Source organism: Rosa chinensis, chromosome 1, assembly GCF_002994745.2.
Source record: "Rosa chinensis cultivar Old Blush chromosome 1, RchiOBHm-V2, whole genome shotgun sequence".
NCBI classification, from domain to species: domain Eukaryota; kingdom Viridiplantae; phylum Streptophyta; class Magnoliopsida; order Rosales; family Rosaceae; genus Rosa; species Rosa chinensis.
In genome coordinates this window covers 41,702,201-41,715,404 of record NC_037088.1, presented here as the reverse complement: position 1 = coordinate 41,715,404, position 13,204 = coordinate 41,702,201, and the positions used below count along the sequence as shown (strand labels likewise).

The window sequence follows — 13,204 nt, the reverse complement described above, 5'->3', positions numbered from 1 at the left end:
AATAGGGCTAGGCGTCTGGACCCGAGAACCCCAGAACCCGACCCGAACCGAGCAAAAAATCCCGATCCGGTTCTGTTTTGTGTTGGAAAATATCGGTTTGGTGCAAAGCCCGACCCAAATTACAGTTTATCGGGTCGATGTCGGGCTTGATATTTTCCGGGACCGAAAGACCGACCTGAACCGATTTCTCCTCCATCTCAACCTTTCGAAACTCTCCTCCCAAGCCAGCTCCTCCTCCATACTCAAATGTGCAGTGGCTCCTGAAGCAACCAGTCTCCATAAATGAAGAAGCAGAATTTCAGTAATCACCCATAAACCATGTGAATTGAAAAGAACATGGAAATGGATTGAATCATTAGAAATCAAAATTTCAGAATCTCATCCTCACTCCTCTTCTCTCCCATGCCGCCCCAACTTTTCTTGATGGCCTCCTGAGCTTGAAGCTCGGAGTGGAGTAGATCGCAGTAGATTCTCGAAGTAGATCGAAGTCGCCGAAGAAGAAGAAGAAGATATGGTAAATAGAGAACTGCATAATGGGGATTGGGGAGAAAGAAAAAAGAAAAAAGAAAAAAGAAAAAAGAAAAAAGAAAAAGAAAAAAGAAGAAGAAGATATGGTAAAGAGAGAACTGCATAATGGATTAATGGGGATTTGGGAGGAAGAAAAAAGAAAAAAAGAAAAACGAAGAAGAAGAAGAAGACGGCTAGAAAAGAGAGAGAGCAGAAAGTGAAAGAGGGTTCTGGACTTCTAGGTTTTGTTTTGTTTCATTTCTCCCTGCTAGGATCAAATAAATATAAACTCTGCACATATTATACCGAGAGCGTCTCATGCAATAGTGGTTGGGAGCAAGACTTTCTTGTAAGAGGTCGGGGGTTCAAACCCCACCTCTGACCCAATTTTGTGTGTATTTTGCATAAAGCTGGGAAACTGCATTTGGGCCCGAAAAGCCTTGAATATCGAACCGGCCCGTTTGGGGTCGGTTTATGTCGGTTTCTATTTTTGAAAAAGCCCGAACCGATTGTTTCTAGATCGGTCTCAGTCTCTCCAAATTTCGGGCCCGGCCCGACCAGAGCCGAGGCCTATCCGGTAATGGCACGTCTCCGGCAAAGGTAAATCCTCCTCCGGGGTGCTACCCTACTTCGCAGCAGTACTATACTTGCTTCATCCACCTCCATCCCCGTCATGAAGCACAGCGCCACCGACGGGATCAAGCGCGTGTAGAAGGCTTAATTGGCTTAGGGGGACACGTGTCTCCCACTTAGTGGTTATGGTCAGCCAAAGCTGACCAGGTATGGTCAGCGAAGTATCTTCCTTTTTCTTATGTAGTTCGGAGTTCAGGTTTTATGTCCACCCTGATGCAAACCTTTTTCTTTTATTTTTTTTTATTTTATAAAAAGGATGAACTAAGGATTAAAAAAAAAAAATTTAAAATAAAACCTAAAAAGACTTGTAGAAAAAGTATGGCGGATCACGGCAATCAAGCGAATACCGGAAATCATGATGGAAACCATACCCATTCAAGGATTTGAAGGGTGATTTTTAATAGTTTGTGAGTATCGTGGTTGTCATTTTTTTTTATTATAAATATTATGGTGCCACTGCTAATGCTCTTTGTATAGACTATAGAATGTAGAGAGTTTCTATTGGGACCTCCAAATTTGCTCATTTGACCTCACTCTATTATGAATTATTAAATGACATATATAACCTATTATAAAATGACTATTAAGGACAATAATTATACCCAAAAAAATATTATATTTATTTTATGTAGACTTTCCAATTCAATAATATTAGATTGTATTCCTTATCTATTTTCATTTTCCAATTTCACTACATACTCATTAAAGCATTCATATATATTTAATAAGAATTAAAAATATGATTAAGATCATGTGACATAAAAATATATGATATATATGTTGAACACATATTGGTGAGGGAAAACAAAATAAATCCTCTTATGATTTATGACCTAAATCTAAAACAATCCATTATATTTGCCAAAAAAAAAGTATTTAAATAATTAATCATGTGGTACAAAAAATACAAGAAAAAAATAAACATTAAAAAACGAATGAATTTTTTTGTTTGAGAATAAAAAAAATGATTTTTTTTTTGCACAGCTAAAATAGAAAAAAAAAAAAAACTAATAGTTCATGGCATTTTTTTATTAATTAGACATTAATTTTTGAAACTCAAGTTTGATTAAGAAATGTATATTTAGTTAAGATTTACAGAATGATTAAATCATTGAAATGACAAATTTTTTTATTTTAAAGATAATAATTTGTTTGCAAATTATAGGAGTAAGGTTATTTGAGGAAGTTTACTGAGGTTTAGTGAGTAAATTTAGTATTTGAAAATTTGATAAGAGGTGTAAAAAACATAGAGGTCAAGTGAGTAAATTTGGAGGTTCCAATAGAAAAACTCTAGAATGTAATGGCATTGTTTTGCCATATATTATTTTGGTGAGAAAGTAGGGAATAATTTTTCAATGAACAAAGCGGTTGCTTTGATTGATAGCATCTTCTTTCTTTTCAAATGTAATTGTTTTTTTGGATAATCAAGACTTTTAATTTTCTTTTTACTAAATAAATTTTATTGAAATTGTTTGTTGAGTAAGGTTAGATGAACCACCTTTTGGTGTACCATTTGGAACCACTCTATGTGGCAGTTAATGTGGCATAACTATTCACGAATCATAAACTTTCAGTAAATGATGTGGCAATTCCACATCAGCTGCTACATAAGGTGGACTCTAGGCAGTGCATCAAAAAGTGGTTCACTTTGTTTAAGGAAATAAGATGCAAGAGTGATTGATGAGAGAATTGTGTCTATTCATTGATAATAGAAACCCTATATATAGGGATTACAAAGTACAATTTCTTAGAGTACAAGGATTCTTATTCTAACTTGAAATATGAAGTCTCTCCTATTACAACTATAAAACTAATCCTAGTTTGACAAGGTATTCTAAAGTCAACATCCTTCAACACACTTAACATTATTACCATTTCCTAACCTTTAGCGTTGATGTTTCTCTGAATTTGATCGACATTAAATTGGTAAAGAGATTGAAGCTTAGTCTTCATTTGTCTGATATTTAACTATTTACCCAGACTAAAATTTTGTCATATTTTGAAGTTCTACCAACTTGCTAGGACTTAGAATAAGTGAAATCTTGAGTACAATTTATTTCAACTTTTTACCTTGGTCATCTATTAATTAGAATAGTCACTTAAATAAAATCATTTAACTATACATCACATTGCACATACTCATCATATGCTGTGGCTGTCTTCGAGTCTGAGTTTATTGTTGGTACACATTGTACGTATATTCATGTAGCTTTTCCTTACGCTTTGCACCCTAGTTTTTTACCACAAAATATGCAATCCTGCAAGCTCATTGTGCCTGCTTCACGCATGCAACTGCTATGTGGGTGGTTGAATTTGTCATGTTTTCACTAAGTTAATCTCTCAACTGACTGTGGTTGAGTTTCTTGAACAGCAGCAAGAGTTGAGTTCTCGTGATAAGCTTTTGTTGATGATATACTACTCTTTTTGCTAACGTCTATGTATTTTGTAATGGAGCCATTGATCGAAATTTGATCTGGTTATGAAATTGGTTGTTTCTAACTGAGGGAAACCTGCCTTGCCCTTTTGCGTAGGGATGATGGCCTCACGTTACAAAGCATTTACTATCTTCCATAACTTGTGTGGATTCTCTCTTCTTGTTCAGGTGGAGGATTTCTCACACTTTCTTAATGAACTGTCACAATTATCTCCTGACCAAAAGATTGTTGCAATTATACGACTATATTGCGAATACATAGATAAATTGTGTCTTTTCATTTGTTTATAAAGAAAAAAAAAAAGTTGGGAAAATAATAGTTGATGTTTCAGTTCATTTCATTCATTTACGAAACAACCTTAAAATCTTCAATAATAGATTCTTCCTTCGCCCAACTTATATATTTGGATACTATATCTTTATTTTCATATCCAGTAAAATATTGAAGGAAACTAAATGGTATATACAATATGAATTTTATTGCTTTCTATTGACTTCATCGATCCATATGGATATTTGAATACCATGGGAACGCAATGCGAGGTGATTACAAGAAAAGGAAGAGAGAGGTAAAAACCAAGATGAGGTAAGAGCAATGACTAATGAGTCTACCACAATCGCCACTAGGTTTCAAGCTCGTCATTCTTTGATCAACATGCTGCATACAAAAAGTGTTGAAAGAACTTTTATCATTAGAGGAAAATTTGAAAGAGAAATGAATGAGACTCGTAGATTTGAATTTTAAATAGAGCGAGGTTGATGTGAACTAAGCTCACATACCACCATAGCACCATAGCTCTACAGTAGAATGTTCAACGACCTCCGGCTGAACATTATGTTAGAACGTAAATACGTAGGTAAGATACAAGCTAAAAGAATTAAAGGTTCAATTCAAATATAAATTTTGAATCCTGCAAAAACAAAAACAAAAAACATAAACCTGATCCACCAAAAAGAAAAAGAATAAACGTGTAACTTTCATCAATTCAACCACAATATATAACAAAAATCTAGTTTTACTATCATTGAGGGAACACCTGTTGTCACCCGAAACATAATTTTATTACCAAAATAACCCTAAACTAATTAGAAAAATTAATATTAAGGGTTGAGAGAGGAATTAGACTCTTTGAGAAAGGGATGTCGAATCTTTTCTCAGAACCTAAAAAAAAAAATGTTCTCCCTACTAAGGCTATTGGCCTTCATGATGGTTTACTCAAAGATTGGAACAAGGTCCTCAGAATCTTTGTTGAAGGAGACTTCGAACTCATCATTAACTCTCTCAATAGAAGCAGTACGTGATATTCCTTCAAGGCTCAAGTCCATTGTTCATGACATCCCACCAATTATTAAGTCTCTCTCTTCAATCATCTTTCAGCATGTTCTAAGAGAAACAAGTTTTACAACAAATGCTCTGGCTAACTTGAGTCATTCAATTTTTGGGATAATTCTCCCCGTGTGTTAATGGCTTACAAAAAAAAACCAAAATTTTTTTCTTCTTTTTTGGTCTTTGAAAACATATCTCTACTACTATAAAGAGAAATCAAAATTTAGTGCCAAAGACTTCACTTTTAGTTTGCAATAAATGTCTTTTATAATAAAAAAATAAAAATTCATAATTAAATAATCTTAAAAGATTGTTACGAGAATCTACAAAAACACAAAAATATAAAGTTGAAGAAATGGGTGAAAAGAAAACTTTCATATTCTCCCCTTTTCAATAATAAAACTGACATGGCACATATATAAGACTTAGTAATAATAATAAAAAGAAGCCCCTAAAATATTTTTTTTACCTATAAATAAAATAAAGACAGAGATATTTGGCAAAACTGCATACGCGGGATTTGACGTGGCAGGAGACGATTGGAGGAAGAGGCGTGGAAGGGTAGTCCACGTAGACAAAATAACCTTCAAACGCTTTGCACTATATAACCAAACTAATTTCAGGGCCATTGGAGTCAAACACGCTCTCTCTCCCTTCTTCAATCTTCAAACAACTCTCGCCTTCCTTCAACTCGTTTCCTCAGGCAAGTTCTCGTCTACGCCATGCAACCTTCAATTTCGTATTTCAATTATCAATTAATTTTTGATCTGGGAATTTTGCATTGCTTTCGTGATTGGATCTTGGTTCCCATTCACGGATCTGGGGTTTAGGGTCTCCGAATTGTCTATATTATCATGTGAATTTGAAAACTTTAGAAGTTTTGTTTGATGGGTTAGATAGATTCCGGTTGTTATTTTTTGGATTTATAGCTATTTTTCTGCTGCTGATGTTCGTAGTGTGATTCGAATTCTAGATCTATACGTTATCATCATACCTTTTTGTTTCTAGTCCAATCAAGATTTAGAATTGAGCCGGGTTTTGGGTACAGAGTTGATGAGCTATGAAGATTTTTATCAATTATTGTGAATAATTCTGCATGCAATTGATTAGTCTTTTGGTTATGCTATCAGAATTGCTTATAGGAATCGAATTCGTGTGTATTTTGTTTTGTGATACCCAACATCAATCGGGAAGAAACTTGGGTTTGCATTAGGATTTGGTAGAATCAATTTAGTATTCTGTTTTAGAAGTTTTCTATTATTCTCTTTTGGTGTGGATTCTATTTGGGAAGTTTGGTTTTAGATGTGTAACAATATATGTTTTGGATTGAGAGACTAAACGTGTGATTGGGTTCTCCAGAAAAAATGGTTCTAGGCGGTGGAGCAGCTCCCCCAAGAGGAAGTGCCGCAGCTACTGCGAGTATGCGCCGAAGGAGGACGACGAGTGGTGGCGGTTCTTCTGGAGGTGCAGCCGGGACAATGCTCCAGTTCTACACTGACGACGCCCCAGGACTCAAGATCTCCCCGAATGTTGTTCTCATCATGAGCATTGGTTTCATTGCCTTTGTTGCTGTTCTTCATGTCATGGGAAAGCTCTACTTTGTGCGCTCTGCTTAGAGAGGTTCTGTGTACCGAACATAGGAAACAAAGTTCAATATGGTGTTTTTTATATGGATCGTGAAATAATAAATAGTCTAGTTATGAAAAAAAAAATGACAGTTTTATCAATTTACTTTGTACTAATTGAATGTTTGAAACAGCTATAGCTGTTTCAGGTTGAGTTTAGTAGAATCAGAGGCTGCTTTTTGGTACTGAAATGTTGGTCTCTCATCTACGAATTGAATGCACTTTTTGGCTATTCTGTTGAAATTATACAATGAGCATGGAGTTCGATTGTTACCCAGCAAAGTTGGTTGTGATGGTGTGAAATGGAGATTGTCTTCTGATTCCAATGCCATCACAATTGATCACATGTCTGTGAGAGTTCTATTCTCTTCACCATGGTCAGATGTGGTTTGGGACCAATTTGATACAAATAGCTTATTCTTATTTTAATGGGGGTGGAGTTGTGGAAGGTATAAAAAGAGGTCAGATTGTTTGGCACAGCGGTATAAATTATGCTGTGTCTAGGGTCTCTGGCATGAAAGAATAAAACGGTGGACTCAGTGTCATTCGGTGTCGGGTAGTTGACATCGTCTCCAAGATTTCAGTCTCCTATGATTGTCAAACCGAACTTGGTTGGAATTTCTCAGTTCTGATATTATTGATTTAACCAATGACGAGTTCCGTTGGGTGTTTCATGACGGAAAGAGCGGAACTGAAGCTTCTCAAATCTCAGACCAAAAAAAAGCTTCTCAAATCTATAGAAGAACAAGATTAAGGCCTGAAATCCATGATCCAAATATTTTATCCCACTTTTTTGGAAGTTCAGCAAAGGTCTCCCAAGAACAATAACAGTGGACAAACAAAGAACAAAACTAGTTTTGATATATACTTCTGTACAATTTTTTGTTAGAATCAACATGGACTTGTCACACATTAACATATAGTAAATTGATAATTAGTTTAATGTCAAAACTAGTTCAACATGGACACAAACTATAAATCAATACTAGTAGCTTAATGAAGCAGTGTATCAATTCATTAAGGATAGTAATCCATTGCTTAGTCTACAAGAAAGGCTACAAGATGTGATATATTAAGAATCTAACTAGAAAACCTAATCCGATAAGGAATGCTTTAATGGGAAGCTCCTTGAGGGTTAAGTCACATATATATATATATATATATATATATATGGATGAATTGGTCCCTGTTACCACCGACGTTATTTGCATAAGTTCTGTCCATTGAGAAGCAAGTTGGTAAGTACCTGTTATTGCTGAAGGTAAGTTTTAGTTCTTTTGTGATTGTTGTCAAGTTGATGTGCATATGTTGTGAGCATGTATATGGTTTTTACAATTGGTATCAGAGCATAGGCTCACAAATATCAAAATCGTTTTAGGGTTTTGCAAAACAAACACAAAAAAAAAAAAAAAAAAAGAGGAGGGTTTTTGCTTTACGGGTCAAGTAACTGATCAGGTAACTGGTCAAGTAACTGATCAGGTACCTGATCAAGTAAGTAACTGACCAAGTAACTGGTGAGGTACTTGATCAAAGTAAGTTACTTAATCTCTTGAACCAGTAGCAGCAAACATAAGAGCCAGGCCCAAAACCCGACCCGAAGCCTTAAGAACAAAGGACCGTTGTTCTACAACGGTCAGTTTCGATCAAGAAGAGGGTATGGGACTGGATTCGGAAGTGTTTGAGGTGTTTTCATCTTAGAAGGGATTCAAACCCCGATTGCTGTGAATCAAGATACCAAGAGAATTGTTTTGCTGCATCTGGATAACAAATTCAAGCTTCCGCTGAGATTTTTTGCAGCAAATTGGGGAAAAAGCAAAAACAGGTTTTTCGGTGAAAATTGTTTTCGATTCATAGTATAATTATTAAGTTTTTGATTGTGCTCAAGAACCCTAGTAGCATTCCCGGCATGCGTCAGGCTAGAGTAGATGGTGACCGGATGAAATTTACAATTTCTTGATTATTCTATGGTTTCTTGGAATCGAAACAATTGTTTGTGCTTGAATATGCATGATGAATTGATTGCTTATATGGTAATGTATTTGTGATTGTGTGACAATGTATGAAGAATAAGAATCTCCCAAAAGCTTTACACATTGTAGAAATTGACAGATGCAAGAGCTTAATTTTCTTATAAAGACAATCATCTGGGTAGAATATAAAGTTAAAAGCTCATGAGTTTTGTAGTTTTCTGTTGGCATAAGTGATTATGATGCACAAAGCATTCTTCATTGATGTTGGCAGAGAACACTGATCAGGTACCTGACCAAGTAACTGATCAGGTAACTGGTCAAGTAACTGACCAGGTAACTGGTCAAGTAACTGACCAGGTAACTGGTCAAGTAACTGACCAAATAACTGGTCAAGTAACTGACCAAGTAACTGTACCTGATCGAGTAACAAAACTGAAATTGTGTTTTGTGTTTTAAAACTATGCTTCAGTTTTATCTTCCAAAGAAGTGATCAAGTATGGTTTTAGAATACAAAACAACAGTATGCATGCTTGATGAAAATAAATATGAAAATAAATATGCTCAAAAGTGTTGCTTAACATTGTTTTTGTTATGGACTGACATGAATGCAAGTATGGATTGTTAAGGTTTTCTGTATGTTTTTGTTTTGGTTGCTTAAAGCTTAATAAAACACAGAAAACTTAAAGTTATTTTCTTTACAAATTGAGAACTCACATGAATTTTGTTTTGCTCCTTAGGTAACTCTTACATGAACTTGAACAGTGTCTTCATGCCAACTAGAACCAACTATAGAGTTTGGCTAGATTTTGTAGAGAACTATATGGGAATGCATGAAAACATAGACTATTGCTTTACTGAAGATAAGCCTGAAGAGTTGAATGAAAAGAGCACCAAGAAACTGACCTTTACAAGAAGTGGCATAGATCCAATAGAATAGCTAAGAACCTCATTCGTACCTCCATGTCTAAAACTGTCAAGGGAAGTATAGAGGAGCCTGAGCTAGCATCAGATTTTTTGGAACTCATAGGTGCTAAGTTTAAAGAAAGTGAAAAAGCAGAAGCAGCTAGGCTAACCAAAAAGTTTCATGATTTGAAGTACATGGGTCCAGGGGGAGTTAGAGAGGATATTATGAAGATGATCAATATAAATGGCAGACTTAGGGAACTCTTGATGGGGGTTAGGGATGAGCAGGTAGTGCATTATGCACTACATTCCTTGCCTAACAGTTTTAGTCATCTTAGGACCAGTTACAACTCTCAAAAGGGAAACTGGACTCTAGATGAACTTATATCCATCTGTGTGGATGAGGAATCTAGGATCAAGGAAGAAAAAGAACCTGCTACAACCATTAACCTCATTGAGAAGCCTAAAAGGAAAAAGCCCTAGAATAAGCTCAAGCCTACCAAAGCCATAACTAAGAGTTCAACAGCTGCAGTGGCCAAGGAAAACAGGCCATTCAGGTTCAAGTGCTACTTTTGCAAAAGAGTAGGACACATGAAAAAGGACTGCACTGGCTATAAGAACTGGTTAGCCAAAAAGGGTAAGATTTTTTCTAATACAGTTTTTTCCTTAGAAATTAATCTTATAAATGTTGAACCACAGTCTTGGTGGATAGATTCAGGCTCACCTATTCATATTACTAATTCCTTGCAGGGATTCATAAGGAGAAGAGAATCCCAAAAAGTGATGAAGTGAACCTGTGTGTGGGCAATGGCATGAGAGTGGCAGTCAAGGCTATTGAAACCTTAAAGCTCGATTTAGGATTAGGAAAATTGTTAGTTCTAGACAATGTTTTTTATGTACCTTCCATGAGAAGGAATTTGGTTTCAGTTTCTCTTTTAGTAAAATCTGGTTGTAGACTTGTTATGGATAGTAATGGAATTCTTATTTCTAAAAATTCTGTTCAAATTGGTTCTGGTGTTATCTCGAATGATTATTTACAGTTAAATTGTTCAATGGCTCAACAAGAAATTTTACTTGTTGAAAATAACACAAACAGTACTAGCACTTTAACAGGTGTTAAAAGAACCAAACTAAATGAAAAGTCTGCATTTTTATGGCATAGAAGACTCGGCCATGTTTCAAAAGAGAGACTGAAAATTTTGGTGAAAAATAACATCCTAAACGAACTTTATTTTTCTGATCTAACAGACTGTGTGGAATGCTTTAAGGGAAAAATAACTAATACTAGAAAGAAGACTGCATATAGAAGCCAAAATTTATTAGAACTCATACACACTGATATATGTGGACCATTTAGGCATCAAACTATCTGTGGGAATGTGTATTTTATCACATTCATTGATGACTTTTCTAGATACAGTTATATTTATCTACTTTCAGAAAAAGGCACAAGCATTGAAAGCCTTCAAATCTTTAAGTCTGAGGTAGAAAATCAACTAGAAAAGAAAATCAAAACAGTGAGATCAGATAGAGGTGGTGAGTTCTATGGCAAGTACACTAAATCCGGCCAACAAAAGGGTCCATTTGCCTTGTTTTTGCAAGACAATGGAATTAAAGCTCAATATACAACACCCTATAACCCACAACAGAATGGTGCTGCAGAAAGAAAGAATAGGACTCTTTTGAACATGGTTAGATGTATGATGTGTACAACTGGTTTGCCTAAATTTCTGTGGGGTGAGGCTTTAAAAACTTCAAATTATATTTGCAACAGGACATCTAGCAAAGCTATAGAAAAGACTGCTTTTGAGCTTTGGTATGGCAGGAAACCCAGTCTTCATCACTGCCATGTTTGGGGATGTCATGCAGAAGCTAGGATTTATAATCCAAGCTTGAATAAACTTGACCCCAAAACTGTTAGTTGCTATTTTATAGGTTATCCAGATAAATCTAAAGGCTATAAATTATATTCTGCTCATCATTCACCTAGAATTTTTGAAACACATCAAGTAAAGTTTCTAAGTGAAATAGTTCACAATACAAACCTTGAGGATTTAACCTCAGATTTTGAGGAAATTGTGTCAGATGAGAATATAAGTGTAGCATTGCCTTTAGAACAAGATGTAATTGATCAAGTCACTGGTCGAGTAACTGACCAAGTAACTGATCAAGTAGCTGTATCTGGTCAAGTAACTGATCAAGTAACTAATCAAGTAACTGACCAAGTAACTAATCAAGTACATGTAACTGGTCAAGTAACTGACCAAGTAACTGATCAAGTAACTGACCAAGTAACTGATCAAGTACCTGTAGCTCAACCAATCCTGAACATCCTCAGCCTAGAAGATCACAGAGAGCAAGAAAACCAACTTATGGAGGGGAAGAGAGTGACTACATTGTGTGTAAGTTAAGAAAATCAATTTATGGCCTAAAAACAAGCTTCTAGACAGTGGTACAAGAAATTTGATTATGTGTTTTCTACTTTGGATTTACAGAAAACCTTGTTGATAAGTGTGTTTATTTGAAGACAGTTGGGAACAATTTTATTTTCCTAGTTCGCTATGTGGATGATATTCTTTTGGCTAGTAGTAACCTAAAACTGCTCAAAGACACTAAGAATTTTCTGTCAAAGAATTTTGACATGAAAGATTTAGGAGAAGCATCCTATGTACTAGGTATTGAGATTAAAAGAGATAGGGCACATAGACTACTTGGTTTGTCTCAACAGAATTATGTTACCAAAATTTTAAAGAGATTTGGTATGGAGAAGTTCTCATGTCAAAAGGAGATAAGTTAACCAAGAAGCAAAGTCCCAATAGTGATGTTGAAAAGGAAAATATGGAGTCAAAGCCTTATGCCAGACTTGTAGGAAGTCTCATGTATGCACAAGTCTGCACTAGGCCAGACTTGTCTTTTGCAGTAGGGATTTTGTCAAGATTCCAGTCTAATCCAAGCCATGAGCATTGGGTAGCTGGGAAGAAAGTGTTGAGATACCTGCAGAGAACTAAAAGCCACATGCTAGTTTATAGGCAAGTGGAGGATCTGAAACTCATTGGATTCTCAGACTCGGATTTTGCAGGGAATTATCCAGACTCCAAGAAGTCGACTTGTAGATATGTGTTCATGCTTGCAGGAGGTGCTATTGCTTGGAAAACCATGAAACAAACACTTGTTTCAACTTCTACTATGCAAGCTGAATTTATTGCAACATATGAAACTGTGTGAAGGACTTTGAATTAGGAATTTTCTCATGCAGACCAAAGTATTGAGTCACATTGTGGCAGACACACTTGTGATTTATTGTGACAATGAGGCTGCAGTTTTCTTTAGTAAGAACAGTAAAAGATCAAATAATTCTAAACACATTGATTTAAAGTATTACAGTGTTAGAGAAAGAGTAAAGCATGGTGAAATAGCTGTTTTGAGTATTGACAGAAATTCACAGCTAGCAGATCCTTTCACCAAGGCATTGTCAGTGGCTGCATTCCAGAAGCATACAGTAAGCATTGGAATTTTAGCTAATTTAGATGCTTAGGTTCAGTAGAGAGTTAGTCCAGTTGGAGCAATTTAAATTTCTAAGGTTTTTGAGTTCTTGTATTTTTAGTTGTGATCTTTTAGTTTTGTTTATCACAACTTGTTGTAATGACAGATTTTATTATTAGTAAATTTTGAGGTATTTTCTGATTTTGGTTATTGCTGCAGCTTTTATTAAATGTTCTGAAAATTGTCGATTTTGTACTTAAAGTTATACTTGCTATCAGGTGCCTTAAATCATGTTTAGCATGATGTTAAGGTTCAAGCAATA

General features: G+C 35.5%; 1 protein-coding gene across 2 annotated transcripts; it reads left to right on the top strand.

The window, feature by feature from the left end:
* The first annotated feature begins 5,480 nt into the window (after nt 1-5,480).
* Nucleotides 5,481-6,717, top strand: LOC112187325 (protein transport protein Sec61 subunit beta). 2 transcript variants are annotated; one of them, XM_024326111.2, is made up of 2 exons: nt 5,481-5,604; nt 6,262-6,717. In XM_024326111.2, the coding sequence occupies exon 2, from the start codon at nt 6,266-6,268 to the stop codon at nt 6,515-6,517; it is 252 nt and encodes an 83-aa protein (XP_024181879.1). In that variant the 5' UTR covers nt 5,481-5,604; nt 6,262-6,265; the 3' UTR covers nt 6,518-6,717. The 2 variants fall into 2 exon arrangements, with proteins under 2 accessions (XP_024181879.1, XP_040368205.1); XM_040512271.1 differs by having other exon boundaries at nt 5,523-5,639; nt 6,261-6,717.
* Nucleotides 6,718-13,204: the final 6,487 nt, after the last annotated feature.

Excerpts from the sequence above, each read along its gene's own strand:
- LOC112187325 (XM_024326111.2), top strand. The coding sequence starts at position 6,266 with ATGGTTCTAGGCGGTGGAGCAGCTCCCCCAAGAGGAAGTGCCGCAGCT.